This window comes from Colobus angolensis, unplaced genomic scaffold, assembly GCF_000951035.1.
Source record: "Colobus angolensis palliatus isolate OR3802 unplaced genomic scaffold, Cang.pa_1.0 Scaffold100, whole genome shotgun sequence".
In the NCBI taxonomy this organism is placed as follows: domain Eukaryota; kingdom Metazoa; phylum Chordata; class Mammalia; order Primates; family Cercopithecidae; genus Colobus; species Colobus angolensis.
The window spans coordinates 3,941,702-3,961,067 of NW_012110920.1; the positions used below are offsets into that span (position 1 = coordinate 3,941,702).

Below are 19,366 nucleotides of genomic sequence, written 5' to 3' on the forward strand. Positions count from 1 at the left end.
TCAATTAGAGTCTAGGTTAGAAATCCCCAGGGAGGCTTCCCTGATTCTTGATGTTTGCCTGCCCCTCATCTCAGTCGTGCCAGCCGGAGGTATAAGATGAAAAACAAAAGCACTGACAATACTCTCCTCTGCCAGTTTGGTCTCTGGCCCTTTAAATCAACACTCCTGCCTACTCCATGGATCAGTTAGCCCATAAAGGAGAGCTGTAAACACTTGGGGCTTCCCCGCTTCTTTCCCTGAAAGTTCTTACTCAGATCTTATCTCTGCCCCCTACAAACTCTTGGCCCTGGGAATCTAATCTGGCTCTGCTCTGGCCTTTTGAACTCCTACCAGCTCCACCACTGGTGGGGCTTGACTTTCCCTATAACGGCCTCCCTGCTAGAAACGCTCCTGGCTCTAGCCACGTGGCCAACACTCTTGCTGGGCTGATGGTCTCCTCTCTCCCCTTCTTCCCCCAAGATGGGGTAGTCAGACAGAACATTCTAGCTGCTGAATTCCACAGTGAAAGTATTAGAGCCATTCCGAGGAAGGAGAGGTCCTAGAGAAAGGTGGTCAGGAAGCCCTTGAGGAAGAATAGGATCTGATCTCCAGATCCCAGCGGGAACAAGACAGTCCTATACAATTTCATGGCTTAGTGCAGGGATTGGCAGATTCTGGCTCAAGGGCCAAATCCAGCCTCCCTCCTGTTTTGGGAAATAAAGCTTTGTTGGAACACAGCTGTGGTCTTTTGTTTCTGGATTGCCTGGCTGCGTCTGTGCTGCAATGGCAGAACCTAGTAGTTGCCACAGAGACTGTACGGGCTGCAAAGCCTAAAATATTTACCATGTGGCCCTTTATTGAAGACATGGCCAACCCCTGGTTTAGTGCATCAGGCTTCCCCAAACAGTGATGTGAGGAACTCCAGCCCCGTGAGACTGCTTCAATGAAACACAATAATCCAACACATCTGGGAAACACACATACTGTCCCCACCCCGAGGTGTGAAAGCCCAAGGTGTTTCACAATACACCTTCATGTAGCAAAGGGTCCAAAAGATCCTGCATAGAAGAATGTTTGTGGTTTCCCAGCATTTCCAAAACTTCATTAATCTACCAAACCTCCTTTTCCTCAGAACACCTTTTCACATCCTGAGAATGTAGCATTAGAAACAGTCTGGGTACTGGGCTCATCCCTGCCACAAATGAGAACCAATTCCTGGAAATGATCATGAAACCTTCCATGCATGAGCCTAAGAGAGAGAGAGAAAGAAGCAAGCCTTTCGAACTTTACACAGGAAAGGACCTGACCAGATGCCTAGACCATAAATCCAAGCAAGGGGCACAGTGATCCAGAACACAGCTGTGAAGGTGGGCACAGTGATCCAGAACAGAGCTGTGAAGGTGGGCACAGTGATCCAGAACAGAGCTGTGAAGCTCTGAGTGGCCTTGGCTGAAGTACACACCTTGCAGAGCCTGTTCCCTCATTGATTGAATGGGATCCATGATGTCTGTCCTATCTCCGTTACAGGATTTTTTGGGGCAGGTCATCGAGAAAGTGAACAGGAAAATAGTCTCGAGGGATGACTGTGGTATCCTTGATTTTTGACAATGAGTTTTGCTTTGCTACAATGCTCAGCAATGGTGAAGTGAAAAAGGCCCTGAACCATGGTCACGAGTTCTCTTTGCTAGTCCTCATAGTGCTGTAACTAACTGGGTTAACTGGGTGACTTTAAACAAGCACCCCCTACCTGTACTTAACCCTGCTGGGCCTCATGTCCCTCTCTTCTAGAATGAGGGCTTTAGACTAGTTAATCTCTAAAGATCTGTTAGCTTTGAAATTCTGTGATTCCATGTGGTTAGATGTATGCAACTTCCCTACTTATCCAAAACAACAGGTTTCTCTTACAAGCCATGAAACCTGCATCTCTTTGATTTTCTTGGTACAATGTCTGTGTTCAGAACCAGATATGAAGAGGTATTACTGAAGGATTTCTGTGCTGCTGACAGCTTAGAAGGCAGGGCTAAGCCTTCTGGAAATGTCTACCTGGCAGTTCTCAGCTCAATATTGGAGCCTATCTTTCCTTTCTGCCTCCACTGCTCAGGCTGTTCCATCCAATAATGGAGCCCAGACAGTTTGCCAGCGGATCTGGTAAAAGAAAAGAGTGGATGTGATTCCTGGAAAGGCAGTGGGGCCAAGGGTGGAGCCTAAGTTCCCTGACAGGCATGAGCTGATGTAGTTACAGGGCAGAATCCACATAAAATTCCTATCTTTTGTCTCCCACCTCACCCCCAAAAACCATCTTCCAGCTTCACCAACAGTCCTCCATATCAAGGATTTATAAGCAGCTGAACAAGAGGGGCTTTATGAAGAAGGCGAGAATCTACTGAAAATACCCTGCTCCTCCATGAATGTAGGAAAATCCCAGAAAATCTTGGCCAGGTCAAAAGGTCTACGTCACAATGAGCCTGGGTCCAAATGGGGCGGGATGATGTGAAGAATGGGTGTTTTGCCCTTTTGGTCTCAGTGTAGAAACCAGCTGCCTGTGGGATCATCTAGGGGACTCCGAAAAGGAGGGACAGAAGCCCAGGGGGACCCAGAGCTCTTGCAGGGGCAGGGTGCCCAGAGGCCACTGAGCCCCCAAGTCAGTCAATCAGCCACAGGTATTTATTGGGGTCCTACTGAGTTGGAAGTTCTCTGGAGGACATCACAAGACAGATAAAAAGCAATTACTGCCCTGAAGGAGCTTAGAATCTACTTGAGAAGGCAAGGCTGGTACACTTAAATAGAATTACATGTGAGTGGGAGGCTGAGTGCTAACAATAGTCAGAAAAGGGTCCCCCAGCAAGGGCTGGGAGTGATGATAGAGGATTTGTCACTTTCCACACTGATTGGAAGCCTCTTCTATTTTCAAACATTCAGGAATGGAAATTTCACACTTTTCCTAGGTGACTTCTTCCAATGTTTCATACAACTTTCTTGAAGTCTCCTTTGAGTCATCTTGTAACCTTTGGACGTGGATAATGCTTGACTTTCTTGGGCCCAAGGACAGCCAGCCTTTCTTCCATGGGTGGAGCCCCGGCTTCATCAGCTTCTCTTCCCACAGGTGGAGGAAGGATGATGGAAAGAGGCTGGGGTCCTGAAGGCCTTTGATCTTGGTCCTCTTCCCATGGTAACTGAGCAGTTCATCTTTCTGTCCCTCAGGGTCCTGGATTTCTCTCTGGGGCAGTCAGGCTGGCCTCAGCAGGAAGAGAGTCATCCTGGAGCATCTTTCTTTCCACATGGGGCAGCTGGTCTGGTTGGAGGTTCACTTCCAGAAAATGTGTCATCTGAATTAGGGTGACCCTTTCTGCCGCCTGAGCTGCAGAGACACAGAGCAGACTGTGAGGGTTCTGGGTAAGGACAGCACTGACTCTGATTTCCTAAGAACTACTCCCACCCACTGCAAGTTTTCAAGAACTTTCCCACACAGAAGCAATGGAGCCCTAGTTGGTTAAGTTAAGCCAGCCTAGCCCCTGATAGGGCTTGGACTTCGGGACCTGGGTCTGAGAACCTTAACCTCCTCCACTTGCTGACAGAAAACCTCACCCTTTCTTTACTAGGTCTACATATCACAGAGCTGTCACTTTAAGAGTACTTAAACCTGGGCACATTGCTCTCAGAGAATCTTAGCAGGGCCTTGCAGAAGGGGGAAAATACGAGGTTTGATCCCAGGTCTGGGCCCTGCACTCCTGCTCTCTGCTGTGAGGGTTGCTTATGAGGCTTATGGTTAACATAGGCATCACAGCCTTTGTAATCCTCCAGGAACTTCTCCTTATGCTCTGGGATGCCATTGACACATAAGTACAGAGAAAATTTCTGATTTTATTGATTAAAAACCAAGGCAGTTTGGGCAGGGTGGCTCACGCCTATAATCCCAGCAATTTGGGAGGCCGAGGATCACTTGATGTCTGTCAGGAATTCAACACCATTCTGGCCAATACAGTGAAACCCCATTTCTACTAAAAATACAAAAATTAGCCAGGCATGATGGTACACGCCTCTAGTCCTAGCTACTTGGGAGGCTGAGGCAGGAGAATTGCTTGAATCTGGGAGACAGAGGTTGTAGTGAGCCGAGATTGCACCATTGCATTCCAGCCTGGATGACAGAACAAGACTCTGTCAAAAAAAAAAAAAAAAGAAAAGAAAGGAAGGAAGGAAGGAAGGAAGGCAAGAAAGAAAAAGAAAGAAAGAAAGGAAGAAAGAAAGAAGAAAGGAAGGAAGGAAGAAAAAGAAAGAAAGAAAAGAAAGAAAAAAAAGAAAGGAAAGAAAGAAAGAAGAAAGGAAAGAAAGAAAGAAAGAAAGAAAGAAAGAAAGAAAGAAAGAAAGAAAGAAAGAAAGAAAGAAAGAAAGAAAAGAAAGAAAAAAAGAAGAAAGAAAGAAAAGAAACCAAGGCCAAGAGTGGTTAAATGGCTCAGGCTAGAATTTAGCTCTTCTACACTGAAAAGTCCTGGCAGGACTCTACCCCTACCCAGCCTTGAGGGTGTCAGGTGGGAACCAGAACTCTTCTGTCTAGCCTTGAGGCTACTGAACTCACAGGTCCTCCTTCTCCGGAGCTTCCTTTGCAATAGAACCAGAGCCATAAGCATAAACAGGGCCAGCATGGTAGAGACAGGAGCCAGGGTCCGAGAGTTGCTTTCATCTTCAGGAAAAGCACTAGAGCGGGGATGGAAAGAGCACAGGAGAGAGGAGGTTGGAGCCAGGCAGAAGATTAAAGACCATTTGCCCACGTCCTCATTTTACAGGTGGGGGAGCTGAGGCCAAAGCAAGTGGGCAACCCTGTTTCCCATGGCAGGTTAGTGGCAGAACTGGGACTAGAATCTCTGTCTTCAGGCTTCCAAGCCCGAATCCTTTCCCTCTTCCACCCATCTGTGTGTGGGCCCTGCAATGCCTCCCAGTGAGAAAGAAGTGGTAGTCAGTGACTCCAGCCTCAGCAATGGGCTCTGCCACAACCTTTCCTTGTGGAAAGGAAGGAAGGAAGAAAAATGCTTCAGTGCATCACCCCCTCTCTCTGGAGTTTCTATTCTTCATCTTTAAAAACATAAAATCCTAATGAAGGTTCCAGCCTAAATATTGTCTTTCTGTCATTTAGATATCACTTGAAAACCACATGGAAATACTCAGGGAGTGTTCTCATAGCAAGGCCCCTTGAGTGAGGGAGGGCATCTAATGTGTATGTCACTGTCTTGTGGGTACAAAGGGAGAGAAGTGAGCAGAGGGAGAGGGGCCTCCCTTGCATGCCAGGGATGAGACAGATGTGGGGCCCCCTGACTGGGAGAAAGTGCCTGGGAGTTACCTCTTCACAGAGGACTCCTTTCCAGGGGGCCTCCAGGGTCCTACTGCCGGGGGCTGGCTCAGCGTTGCTTGGGGACCTCTGTCTCCAGTGGCAGCATCTAGGTCCCCTGCAGTGCTTCCTTCCCCAGATGCTGCCTCTATGCTGGTCCACACACCTGCAGCTGGAGTTCCCAAGGTCCACCCGCCTACAGCTGGAGTTGTTTCTCCAACGTAGCCCAGAGATTGTTGCTTAGAAACTGGCGTTGCTCGTGGGAGGATTTCCCAGGCCAGAGTTTCTGAGACCAGAGCTGGTGGTCTAATGGTTCCTAGGACATTTTTGGCTGCATCAAGAGTGATCCTGACTCCCTCTGTGTCCTCCCTTGGCCTATCAGCCTTGGTAGTTGTCATCTCCCTCCTGTCCTTGCTGGCTCTCGCCCTGTTTGTCACTGAGCTTCTGGTGCCCCCCCAAACACCTTCTGTTGTGTTGGACATGCTTCTGCTTTTTGAAGCTGAACTCTCTGGAATGGGAGCTGGTACTGTGATGGAACCCTCCGCCCAGCTGCCTGTCCCTGGAGCTGCTAGCCTGGTTGCTCCTGGGGTTTGTCTTCCCTTAGCTGAAGCTGTGGTCATGCTGGTTCCTGGAGTTGAAGCAACTGTGTCCCATGCTGTCCCCTGTCCTGAGGTCTGGGTGGTTCCTGGGGTCCATCTGTTGGCCACTGGAAATGCTGTTCCATAGGATCTCATGGTGAGCTCCCCAACAGCTGGAGTGGCTGTGGGGAGGGTGCTGGAGGGACCTGTGTGGACAGCAGAGGGAGGCCACATGGGAAGGCTGGCAGGCGGCCTACTGGTTTTGGCAAAGGACATCAGGTTTCAAATGTCTGCTAAGTGGAATGCAACCTCACTAAGAGATGCAGTCTTTGACCAATAGGTTGGATAAAATTAAAAATAGGAAAATTTTTCATTATCCAGTCTGTGGCAGACATTCTCTAGTCTGTGGCAGACACTGACATGTTATATTCCTATTTCCTTTACCCATGCCCACATATTTTCTATCCAGCTGTCTTGAACCCCCAAGCTGCTTTCTCCAGAGACCCACCTCCCAGCAGGTATTGGTCTTCAAAAAAGACAAAAGAAACACTGCAGTTCTAGCAGAGCAGCCAGTTGCAGCAGGCGGCTGGAGAACAGCATCTAATAGAATTAACCTGCTCTCAGGCTGCCTCCTGTCATGCTGTCTCCTCTGCCAAGTGGCCTTTCACAGCCTGGATGCCCTTCCTATGCTCTGGGTGCCTGACTTGGGATCAACAACCAGAACCTGCCACAGAGGGCCCAGGCCTGGGATCTGTCAGATGCCTGCTGAGGGGCTCAGCAAGAGTCTGTGTGAGGGACAGCCCAGTTGCAATTCTTCTGTCCTGCCTGTCACACCTCCTCTGCAGTGCTGCCGCTTCTCTGCATGTCTGAACATGTAGCTCTCAGGATCCTAAGAAGCCGCATTATCCCATTCTTGGAGCCATCTCCAAATATATATTTCATGACATTTGGGGGACTCGGGTGGGAGAGTGTACATGCATTCACTGGGGGAAGTTTTTCCTAAAATCTCCCTTTCTTTTGAAGGTCGCCTTCTTCTGAAATGAAAGCCTACTTCTTAAAGTCTTTGCCTTGCCCCAGCTTTTCATTGTCACTTCCCTAATGTTTCAAGCCCTTCTAGGTCTCTGAGCCTTCTCTCGCACTTCCTCCTTCCTAGAACGTGCTTCACCAAGCTTGACCCGTCAGCCATCAGCTCATACCTGCAGAGATGGTCAGATTCATGCTTAAGAACAGCATGGCGTTTTCACTTCCAATGCCGCAGAGGTAGCATCCGATGTCATCCGGGGACAGTTGGGACAGCCTCACCACAAACAGGCCTCTCTGTGGAAAGTCTGTGAGGGCCACACGGTCACGATAGCGATGATGAGTGTAGTGGTTGGTGGACACAATGGTCTGGCAGATCCATCTTGGGGGCCCCAGACGGCACCAGTACTTCCTTTGGTGCCTGTTGACAGATGAGGGGGCATAACGGCAGTGGATGGTGACAGCTCCTCCAGGCTCCCCAGACACCAGCCTTGAGCCCTTCAATGCATTTGGAGCTGTAGAAAGAGAAGAAAGTCAAAGGAGAGGGAGTGGTGAGCATAGTCACTGATTGGGGAGTCACGAGCTTTGAACTCTGCCAGAATTAGGGGTCAGGTCAGAAAATGCCACTGTGAACATGGAACAGAATCAATATAGAAATGGCAGAACTCAGCCACTGGGAAAGCCGATGTTGCCCCAAGGTATGGAAGATGAAAATGTCATCATAATCTTACCCACTATTTAGCTAACACTTACCCTGTGCTATCCTGGTCCATCCAGAGCATGGTTCCCTTGTGCTCCAATACAGATGTTTAAAATGATGCTATCTGAGCACATGTATAAGGGCTGAGGCAACATCTGACACTCACTCACTCAGTCACTCCTCACTGTAGATTTAGACAACACCATCCAAACGATGCCACTGACGATAACATTAAATGGTAATTTATCATTAAAATACAAAAATATTCACAATTATAAACAAGGACCCTTTCAGGACACCAGTGATGATTCCCTGATAGAAGGGCTCTGGTTTGCATGGAATGTAAAAGAGAGATGCTAAACAGTAAGAACATATCAGTGTATCTTTCATGTGCAAAAGACGAGGAGCCCTGAAACACAAGAATCCCGTTCTGCTTGCTGGGTACCTGTCTGGACCAGATGTTGCAAAACTCTTCACACTAGTCACTTTTCCATAGAAACAGAAACAACCAAATGCTACCATATAAGCACAGATGAGCAGTACTGTGAATATGTCTGCTTGGCAACAGGCATAAGGACAATTCGTAGTTGAACCACATATATGGCCAGCTTCCTAGATGACTTAAATGTGATGGGGTGCAAGCAGAAACAAAGTTTATTCTTTCTCTCACTGACTCTTCATACCTTCTCCATGGGCATCTCTGATCCTTGATGAAATCTCAGGCACAATCTCATGTATAGTAGCTTTCATAATCTCTCCTGGATAATAAAAAGCCCCGCTTAGTCTAAACTTATACATCCAGTCCAGTCCAATGAAAGATTACAACTCCAATCTCTTGCCCAGTCAAAACCTTTTCCTTTCTCCCAGCTGGACTTGGAGTCTGTCATGGAGGAGGGGGGCACAGTTGGGGTCTCTTGCTTTGCTCTACCCCTTCCCCTGTTCAAAGCTTCTGTTTGGGAGTCCCTGCAGGGTTGGGTAGAGTGGGGAGAGGAGAGGTGAATGAGACAGTTGTGATCTGCCCTTGGTGCTTTCTGGGCATGGCAGATGACCAAGGCTGCCTCTTTTTTGCCTACCAGATATATTTTTAACATATATGGCTGTTGTTCTCTCCTTATGAGAACTGCATATTCTTCTGCTGGCCTTTGGTGGCCACCACCCACAAGCCTATGACTTCTGGCTATCTGCCCTGCTCTGTGGTCATAGTCCCCTCTGGGTGGCCCTCTAGGTGGAGGCCCTGCATTTAGACACAGGAGGCACACCTGTGTCCTGCGGTCAGAAGAAATCTGGGACAAAGGGCAAGCTTGTTGAGTGACTTTCTGGAAGTTCCTTCTCTTACTTGGCTTAAAGTGAGGAAAAAGTGATGTCTCCTGTCCCCTGGGACAAGTGGAGGGGACCACAACACAGGGACATCTCTCTGACACAGAGAGCTCTGCAGCCGCTGATGATTCTCTCCCTCCTTCATTTGGCCTGGACAGATTCCCGCGGGGCTGTTGCTGGGACCAGCTCCATGGTGTCTTTCTACAGCCCTGTACATGTGGTTCAGCATCTTGCGGTAGGATGTGGATGCCTGGCACCTATCAGTTTGTTCTGTCTTTAGGACCTCTAAACTCCAGAAAGTGCAGTTTAATATCCTTGATTTGGTTTGGATGTTTGTCCCCTCCAAATCTCATGCTGAAATGTGTTTCCCAATGTTGAGGGTGGGGCCTGGTGGGAGGTGATTGGGTCGTGGGGACATCCATCATGAATGGTTTAGCACCATCCCCTTGGGGCTAAATGAGTTATTTCTCAGTTCACATGAGATCTGGGGCCTCCCCTCATCCCTTCTCTTGCTCCCTCTCTCGCCATGTGCTGTGCTGCTCCTGTTTTGCCTCCCCCATGAGCAAACGCTTCCTAAAGCCTCACCAGAAGCCGAGCAGATACCGGCAGCATGCTTCCTGTACAGCCTGCAGAACCATGAGCAAGATTATACTTCTTTTCTGTATAAATTACCCAGTGTCAGGTATTTCTTTATAGCACTGTAAAAATGGCCTAATATAATCCTATTACCAGGAACAGTTAAGTAATTTGTGGGTGCCAGAGCAAAATGAAAATGCAGGACTTCTTGTTCAAAAGTTATTAGGAATTTCAACATGGCAACAGCAGAGCATTAAGCCGAGTACCTTCTGAGTATGGGGTCCTGTGTGAATGCACAAGCCCGGGAAACCTATCCTGCCTATTATGTGTGTATTCAGGTCTAATTACAGGAAGAGTAGAGGTCATAAATGTTATGGCTGTACTGATACTCACTGTAAGTTTAATTAAACAACACAACCCAAACCATGCCACTAATGAAAAAGTTAAATTACCATTTAAATTTACCGAGTTATGAATATTTGCAATATTCACAATGACAAACAAGGATCATCTCAGGACAACAGTGATGATGCCCCGATAAAGTGTGCATACCTCAGATTTCAGGGATTCTCCTGATCTGCATGTGGCACATTTGAGAGGAGCATGGTTCCATTAATCAGCAGGATGAGGTGGTCTGACTTTACAGTAGAAAGCTGATTAAGAACCCTTAATCGACCCTTGCAATGCACATAATTTTTTATTAATACCGAAGTTAAGAATCAATACCTTAAGGATTCATTTGCTAGATCACTAATCAGTAGCTCTTTGTTATAAATAATTTTAAGGTTTGGGAAATTTTATATTAACTACCGTAAGAATTCAAGACCAGGCCAGCATTTTAGGGTCGATGTGTACCCACCTGGGGGCCCTGATGCCAATTCTCTGCTTATCCGTGGAGGTGGGTTTCCTGGCTCTCATCCCATCATTGTTACTCAGCAATTGTCTATTGCTATGGCTTCCATTAGGAGAGGCTAGGGCTGCCTATAGCTGTAGGGAGCCTGACTTGGTCTGAGAGAGCCTGAGAGGTCTGAGGTCCGTGGTTGAACAAAGGGAGGGTAGAGGTTATACCTGCAAAGGAGCTCTCCTCCCTCCAGCAGAGGGGCGACGAAGGCATGAGTGTTCCCATGGTCTGGAGATGGGTCCTGGAGGGGAGAGAGCCCTCCCACAGCCATCTTGGATGGGCTCTTTTTTGTGGAAGGGCAAAAGAAGAACCTGCAGCAAAGGAAGGAGGTGGGTCATCAGGGAGCCATCCATGTGTCCAGAAAGGCACCCACAGAGGAAGAAGCAAACAGCCAGCTCCAAACCCGTGCCAGGCCAGATAGTTCCAGGCCATCCATCAAGTAAGAGCTGCCTGCCCTCCTGCAGCTTCTCCCTCCCACTGCTACCACCTTGCTGGGGTCTCAGGCAGCAGCTGCCTAGAGGGGGAGGAGAGAGGGTGGGGAAGTGGGAAGGCAGCAACCACACCCCCTAACTGGACTGCAGGCCTTGGGGGGATGAGGTAGTATACCTTTAAATGAAGATTAAAGTGCTGACCAAAGCATTTAACTGGAAACTTTTAATGATCAAATTTAGAACGTTTGAGACTTAAAGCAATTAATTTAGGACTGTTACTTAGCAGAAAAATCATGGGCCTGCCTGAGTTGTCATTTGGGGGCAGGGGAAGCCTGCTGTTACTGAAAAATTTTAAAAGGGACAGCAGGAGGTTAAAAAGGTGGTGTGATTTTATCACACAGAGTACTTACTCAAATATTGGCTACTTTTTTTTCGTTTTTGTTTTTGTTTTGAGATGGAGTCTTGCTCTGTTGCCCAGGCTGGAGTACTGTGGCGCAATCTCAGCTCACTGCAACCTCTGCCTCCCGGATTCAACCGATTCTTCTGCCTCAACCTGTAGAGTAGCTGGGACTACAGGTGCGTGCCACCACGCCCAGCTAATTTTTGTATTTTTAGTAGAGACGGGATTTCACCATGTTGGTCAGGCTGGTCTCGAACCCCTGACCTCGTGATCTGCCTGCCTTGGCCTGCCAAAGTGCTGGGAATATAGGTGTGAGCCACCACGCCTGGCCTTATTGGCTACCTTTGATTCATTAAAACTCTGATTTGTTTTTAAGCCAGTTGTTAACCCTTTTTTTTTGGTATTATCGTAGAATTTTCATTCATTCATTAATTTATTCAGTCATTATTTATTAAGCACCTATTTGGAACTAGATTCTAGGTACTGGGTAATCTTGGCACATGCTCACTGTATTCCTCAATGGTTCCTTATTACCATCAGAATAAAATCTACTACAGCGTGGAGATGGGGCCATTTGTCATCTAAGCATGGTTTATACCTGGACAGTTTTACCATACCAGCCTGTGAGGAACTTTAGGGCAGCCTGGAAGACTCAGGTCTGGTTTTGTAAGCCCTGAACCTGGGCTGGGTTTGGGCCTCACCTTGTAGCAGGCACAGTATGAGGAAGAAAGGCATTTTCCATCCTGCCCTCCTGTTGGCAACCTGCAAAAAAACACTCTAAATGAAAAGAGGCCTGAGAGAAGCTGGGTGAGGGCAGTGGGGACTTGAGAGAACAAGCATCTTCTCGCTTTGGGATCTCGGTTTGTTCGGCGCAGGGGCTGGGTTGCAGATATCTGAGAGTAAGACAAGCACTTCCCTCCCTGAGAAAGCATGACTTTATCCTTACCCTCCTAAGCGTGCACATTTTGGTCACGTCCACGAGGCTAAAATGTCCCTTACCCTTAAGGGTTCTGTGTTCAGAAGAGGTGAAACTCCCTCTGTAGGATTCTAGCCCGGGCACCCACTCGCCAGCCTGGAGCTCTGAGTTTGTGGGAGCACCGTGTAGTGGAAAGGCCACGTTTAAAGTCTAAACTCTAGTTGGAATTGTGGGACCTTGGAAAGTTAGTCTCAGGGATTTGATTCCTTTTCAGGGGAATGAAGGAATCTGCATGGGGTTGTTGTTTCACAGCTTAAGTGAGATTGTGGTAAAGTGCCAGCAATGAGCCTGGAGTAGTCCACTTCTGTTCCTCTCCTCGCCACTTCCTGTTCACAGAAGGGGAATTGGTTTTTTCAAGGGAAGATTTTTGTTTCACTGTTAGTGTGCCTCTGGTCAGTAACAAGGAGTTAAAAATTAAATCTCAGACCAAGCAGCTCTCTGCACTGGGGTGCTGTTCTGTTTCTTCTCCACAACTTCTAGAAAGCCCTCTCTGTCCCCTAATCCACACTGACCTTCACCCCTCTCTGGTCTCTCCCACTGGCCTGGGGAGCTTCCAGAGGGGACGGCTTTGTGTTTCATCCCTCTACCATCATGCTCTGAAAGGGGATCTAGCACATTGTAGATGTGAAATGCACAGCTATTGTGAACAGTAACCCTGCTCTTTTAATGGACACCATACTGATCACTACTCAAAGGTCTTTCACCACTTGCTGATGAAAAAGACAGATTGTGGCTGGGTGCGGTGGCTCATGCCTGAAATCCCAGCACTTTGGGGGGCTGAGGTGGGTGGCTCACGAGGTTAGGAGTTCAAGACCAGCCTGACCAACATGGTAAAACCCCGTCTTTACTAAAAATACAAAAGTTAGCCCAATGTGGTGGCACGCGCCTGTAATCCCAGCTACTCAGAAGACTAAGGCAGTAGAATTGCTTGAACCCAGAAGGTGGAGGTTGCAGTGAGCCCATGCCACTGCACTCCCACTTGGGTGACAGAGCAAGACTCTGTCTCAAAAAAAAAAAAAAAGACAGAGATTGTACATTATACTTCTTTTGTATTCCCTAGAGGGTATTCATGGATGCTTTTTGATTGATTAAAAATCTACTCTTTGAATCTATCTACTGCTTCTGTTTCTGGGACCTATAGATTTTTTAAAAAGCAAACTAAAGTTAGCCAGTGAGTTTTCTTCCTACTCTGTTATGTTCCTCACTACTGTTAAGGACAGGCGCTAACAGTCAATGGTTTGGCCCATGGGCAGAAACCCCCTCACTCCCCAAACAGTTTAAGCCACGCAAAGCCATTGGCCAGTTTGGGACACAGGCTGTGCAGGAGGGAATCACAGAGAGGAAAACAGGGAATAGGGGAAAAAAGGAGGCAAAGGAAGTAGGAGAAGGGGGAGAGAAAAGGAGAGGTAGGAGGTGAAAGAAGGGAAAAGGGAAGAGAGGGGACAGAAGAGAAAAGTAGAGAGTCCATGGGGTGGCCCTGAGCTTGTTTTCCTGCAATGAGACTTGGCAAGTTGTCACCTCAGCTTGGCTCTGCCCAGCGCTCTCCACTGAGGCCTTTCCCTGCTCTATCCAGTTTGAGCCCCAAGGGTGGCCAGATCTTTAAAAGTCGATAGACTCTTTATGCTTGTTTCTGTGCCTTCCCTCTAGCAAGTCCCCTAGCTCGGGCACTGCCATGGCAGTCTCAGGCCCTTCCCTGCCTTACAGAGCTTCCTGTCCCCACCCGGAGACTCTCCCAGGGTGTTCTTGCACCTAATTCATAATTTGATTAATATTCGCCAAGTCCTGGCTGATTCTGGGGCTGGTACCTAGACACCTGCTCGGCAAATTTTTCTAGAGCACTAAGTGCTGATGCAGCGTGTGTTGGGGCCAAAGTCTCTGCATCACACCATCCAGTTCCTCTGAAGCCACCGGTGCAGCAATCTCTGGGCTTCAGGAAGAAAAGCCGGTTCCATGGGGCAATGAGGAAGCAGGAGTATAAGATAAAATGTGTCCAGGGAATTATCAGCTTTGATTGGAGGCTGGAAGGATAATATTCAACAGAATGTCTCCAAGTCACCCTCTCTGCCAATGACCTTCAGAAATCCTTTCTCCAGGAGACAGGGGGCCGTAATTCAGTAGCCTGGGGCCACAGGCTTCTGTTACTGCACACTGCATTTTAGGGGATGAGACCACATGAGGGTACTCTCTTGTCCCTCTTGTCCTGCTGGGAAGGGCATGCACCTCACCTCAGCTTTAGCACAGGCTGCTGTGTGACTTCCCAGATGCCTACTGGCCCTCTGAGCCCCAGTTCATTCCTATCCCCTTCCCACATCCCCTGGGCAGCAGATAAAAAGGGAAGGAGTCTGTGTGGTATAGAGGAGAGAGCACAGAACCAGGACTCAGGAGGCTGCTGCAATAACTTGGCCAATGTTCTGTTCCTCTCCTCTATGAAAGAAGAGCTTTTCCCGCATGTTCTTCATGTTTCTTCTCTTTGTAACGTTTTTTTGGTGCTAAATTATCCAGGACTTCTAAGGAACCATGCACTCTGGTGGGTGTGAGCAGAATAATAGGGAACTGAGAGGGAGCCCTTATGTTCTGCACCCTAGAACCCTTAACTGGCCTCCTGGGAAGAAGCCCACCTGCTCTGGGAAGGGCACTGAGGAGCATGTGTGACAGCTATGACTGCAGTTCACCCCCCACATTCAGAGGCAAGATCCCAACCTCCAGGAGAAAGCCTCATTTCACCTTTTGTTCTCTGAGCTTCAGTGTGGCCTCTCCATCCATCTCAGTCCAGAAACAAGATCCAGGTGGACTTTTCTTCTTATGAGATGCAGGTGTTTGGACGTCTTCTAGTTGCTCTTCTTTAAACCTGGAGACTGAGAAGTCAAGGTGGTATGTTGGAAAGCAGCTGGAGCTAGCAACAGAAGGTTGGGGTGTAAGGCATAGCTCTGTCACTTACCTCAAGTCACTTCTTTTTGGATTTTATTATTTATAAGAGGAAGCCAGTCCTAATCCCTTGTCGTTCTTACTGTCACTTATTCCCGAAGAACTTTTCCAAGGGTGGTAACAGTAGCTTCAAGAAAGAAAACAGTGATCCATGTCCTTCCTCCTCTTGTGTTCCCTCCAGTCCGGGGTCTCAGACTATTTAGGGTGCCCCAGCTTACCAGCCCATTCAGGCATCTCCCAGACAAGTGATGCAACAACTTGGGCAGGAGGGCAGGGAAAATTCAAAATTCAGGAGAGGAATTCCCCTGTCATTTGGCTGGCAGCTGACCTGGCCCCTCCAACTCTCATAGAGAAGCACTTTGGGCAGCTTGGGTCACTGACTTCAGAGCTGCATGAGCTGGTGGTTACTAGTTCATGTTACTGACAAAGCATAATACAGTAAATGAGATGATTTTCATGGAAAGAAGACACTGAGAAGTGTGGTTTACCCAAATAGATGACACACTTGAAGAATACCCCAATATTTCCCTTTGGAAAATAGTTTATGGGTTTTTTTTTCCTTGTAAAAGATGTGATCTTCCAATCTCTGTTGGTCTGAAACTGACATTAAAATGGCTTGTACAGCTGAAGCACTCAACAATGAATGGACACAAGGGAATGGGGGTGCTGCAAGCTGTAATTTGGGACCTTCACTAGGACCCCTGATAGATATGATAATATGGCACCTCTGAGCCAATTAGAAAGGGCAACTCTTTCTTAAGAATAAATTCAGTTGGTATATTGTTGTGCAATTTGCCATAGCCATAGATGGCAGCATGTATTCTCCGTGCGATTCCCCTTCCAAATTTGAAGGCAGATTGGGGGTAGAAACTGAGTCACTGAAAGCAATAGCAGAGGAAGAGAAACAACTCTATGGGTGCTTGGAGTTTGGCCATGACAGGACAACTGTGCACTTGTGTGTGCTGGTAACTGCGTGCACAGCCATCTATGCTGCTCTCCCAGGACTTGGTCAGCAGCTTCCAGTGCTAGAGCTCCAGATCTTTACCTCCATCTATAGCCTCTCATATTAGTTAAAATACATCTACAATGTGAGTGGTATCTCCTTAGTAATGGCGCTCTTGAGCAGCTCACGACCTGAAGAACTGTATACAGTGGCCTTGCCTTCCGAGACTTGTTTCCAGAAACGAGTGACCTTCTTGTAGGTGGTAGAGAGGTAGCTAATGCCTGACTAGGTTCTCCCCTTCCACTCCTCATGGAGCAGTATAATGTCATGTTTGATCACATAGACTCTGGAGTCAGACTCCCCCCTCCTCTCAGTTAAGATCTCAGTTCTACTTTTTACTGGGAAAATGACATGGGAGGAGAAAATAGCACCTATCTCATAAAGTTATTATGTGGATCAAATGTGATAATCCATATAATTCAAAGTTCTTAGTATGCAGTTAATTTTCATTAAACATTAGCTGAGAATATTATTAGCTTGGCTTGTAGCAAAGGGAGCAGGTGTCTTATCATGATCGAACTCTCAAAAGAAAAAAAATCCCTTTGATGGTTTTCATCTATTCAAGGGTCCTCTCCCTCCCTCCTTCCCTTCCTTCCTTCATTCCTTTTCCTTTCCATTATTTTCACATTTCAAAGATTAAAAATTCATCAATTTGTATAAGGACACTTCTGGATTAAATTTATATTCTTAAGTAAACATTTGTCAAATTTTCACCGTTTTGTAAATGTTGCTGCCATTTGCATCCTTAAGGGCATATTTTTCTGTTTTATCTACTTTTGAACACTTTGAAGACTTTTTGATTACAGAAACCAAAAATTATAGTAAAGTACAATTAATTGTAATGCACTGGTCCGGTTTCCAGAGCACTTTCTCAGAGCCATGATGTCCCTTCTCTGAAGCTTTATGGAGGAGAAAACTCCATACTGGCTGCTTCTCTTGGGGATACAATTGAATTTTCTTATCCAGCACAAAGCCCCAGGGGTTCCTTTACATAGATATATGACACTATAACCTTCTGATTTTAGGCCCTAGACTCCGGAATCAGGCTTGACCAGATGTCAGCTCTGGGAAGAGCTTTGTCCATTCTCTGTCCTCCAGTTCCCACCTCCAATCCCGCAGTTAGCAAATGACTTTGTTAAATATACACACATGAGAGTAAAAACCAGCAAACAGAAAACTAACCCAAGAAAGGAAAGCTACTTGTGCTGCAAAACAATCCATATGGATCTCTTCCCTCTCTAAAATGTGCTTTCTAGTGTGTAATGAAGAGCAGTGGACAGAGGTGCCTTCGGTTCCCACGTGGCTCACCCGATCTTGTCCCTTTCCTTGGTAGTCAATGCTTCTCCTCCTCCTTTTGTGTTATGGCAGCTTTCTGCTCGCTGTACCCACTTTGTAAGCTTTTTCTACCCTTGTTGTCTGCTGGAAAGACACATGGTCCCTCCTAGCTCAGGTAAAAGACTAAGTATTGAAGAAAACATTATTTAAAAACACCTGCATTCATACAAGTCCTTGGTTACTTACTTAGAAATTCACAAAGGAAGGTGAACTATGAGACTTGTCACTCCTCCAAATGACAACGGAAGAAAGTATTTGTATAGCACAAATAATCATTTTATAATGGCATTTAGCAAGCTTTTATAACCTCAACCACCACTTACCTGATAGCAAAGCTGGCAGTTCAACAATATTCAACGCCTAAACACAGGAGGCATTCCAAAGGCAGTTAGTTGAGTGCTGAGGCAGTTTAAGTTCATGTACAGGCTGTTGGTAAAAGAACAGAGTAAAGAATCCCAGGAGATTATTTCATAGATGGGAGCATTTTAGCCTAAGACTTTAGCTGTAGCTCATTCTAGAATGTTTGTATGAATTGCTGTTGGAGAACATGATCAGCACCTCTTAGCATAATCTTTCTGGAGTGACTTGAGTCTGAGAATGGAAATGAATATGTTTCTTACTGATTAAGATTATTCAGTTAGGATGCTATTTTGAATACACATTCTCCTGTGATAATGAATCACTGGTCCTCGTAGGATGGAAAGGGCCCCCAAAAAGTTAACTTGCCACTAAGGAGGCTATTGGTCTTCGTCTTCTCAAAGAATGGTGCTATTTGTGGGGGCTTTGTGTTCATCTCTGTTGCTGGCAGGTTGAATGTTTGATATCAACAGTAACTAACTCAGTGTTGATTAGTGGGAGCCTATACTGTTTGCTGGGCCCATACATAGCCTCCATTCTTCTGATAGTGCACCTTCCTTAATGTGTACACTGTGTTAGCACCAGGGTGGCCGATGCCCGAAGCTGGCTGATGTCAGAAGACCAAGCCATCCTGTCTACTTGGCAGTTAATGGGTCTTCCATGGTGGATTCTCTCTGGTGAGCATTAGCATGTGATACAAAGATCTTCACACTTCCTGCCCACTCCTTTGTCCCTCCATGTTCCATTACCCCCACCTTTCACTCTGTATGTATTCTAACATCAGGTCATTTCTCCTTTCACACAAAATAGATGACCAGGTGCACTGTCCAAGCTCTGTCCCTTGGATGGACTTTCTCCTGACTCTGTCTTTTAAGACCATTCCTTGTAGTACACCTACTATCCACTTTCGACTTGAACCAAACCAACTCATTTATAAACAAAGCTTGGGTTTTTCCCCTGTCTGCCATCAGCTATCAAGTATGCTCTTCTGTGGCCCCTTATGAGCCTGGGGTGGGGCACTTGTGTAACAGTGGTAGTTATTATGAGGGTCCAGGCTGCTGTGCTTTCAGGTCCTTGTGCTTGATCCCAGCTAAAGTGCTTATAAGTCATGATGAATTGCTGCTGGGTCTGCCTGACCTTATGACTTGGTGGGTGTAATAACTCTTAGCTCATGATGGGTAGTTCCAGATGTATACTCATTTAGTGTCCTGTGTTCAGGTACTGTGTCTCAACTAGGACTCGGTGTCATACCAGGAGTTGTTTTTCAAAAGGCACATGATGCTCCCCTGCAGATGCCATGGCCTTGCAAAAGAATCTTAGGGGACCACGTGACTAGGGAGTGATTCTTCCACTAGGGCTTGCCATAAGCTCTGCACAGCATCTTTTCGCACCACCTAGACCTCCAACACTAGTGAGTGCAGGGCTGCTTACAGCTAAGCCTGGACCTGCTGCAGAGGCTTTTCCTGCTCTGGGCCCCACTCAAAGGTAGAAGCCTTTCATGTCACTAGGTGTATGGGCCAGAGCAGTATTTCCAGCTGTGGAGTATGC

The 19,366-nt window shown here is 47.0% G+C and overlaps 1 protein-coding gene across 2 annotated transcripts; it reads right to left on the reverse strand.

Moving 5' to 3' along the window:
* Positions 1-2,631: 2,631 nt before the first annotated feature.
* FCAMR (Fc receptor, IgA, IgM, high affinity) lies at positions 2,632-15,466 on the reverse strand. 2 transcript variants are annotated; one of them, XM_011937599.1, is made up of 8 exons: positions 14,923-15,466; positions 12,452-12,524; positions 11,924-11,980; positions 10,559-10,702; positions 7,074-7,412; positions 5,312-6,083; positions 4,553-4,671; positions 2,632-3,337 (listed from the first exon to the last, which is right to left on the reverse strand). In XM_011937599.1, exons 1-8 carry the CDS (start codon positions 14,959-14,961, stop codon positions 3,177-3,179), a joined length of 1,704 nt encoding a protein of 567 aa, XP_011792989.1. In that variant the 5' UTR covers positions 14,962-15,466; the 3' UTR covers positions 2,632-3,176. The 2 variants fall into 2 exon arrangements, with proteins under 2 accessions (XP_011792989.1, XP_011792996.1); XM_011937606.1 differs by lacking the exon at positions 5,312-6,083 and having other exon boundaries at positions 3,311-3,337.
* Positions 15,467-19,366: the final 3,900 nt, after the last annotated feature.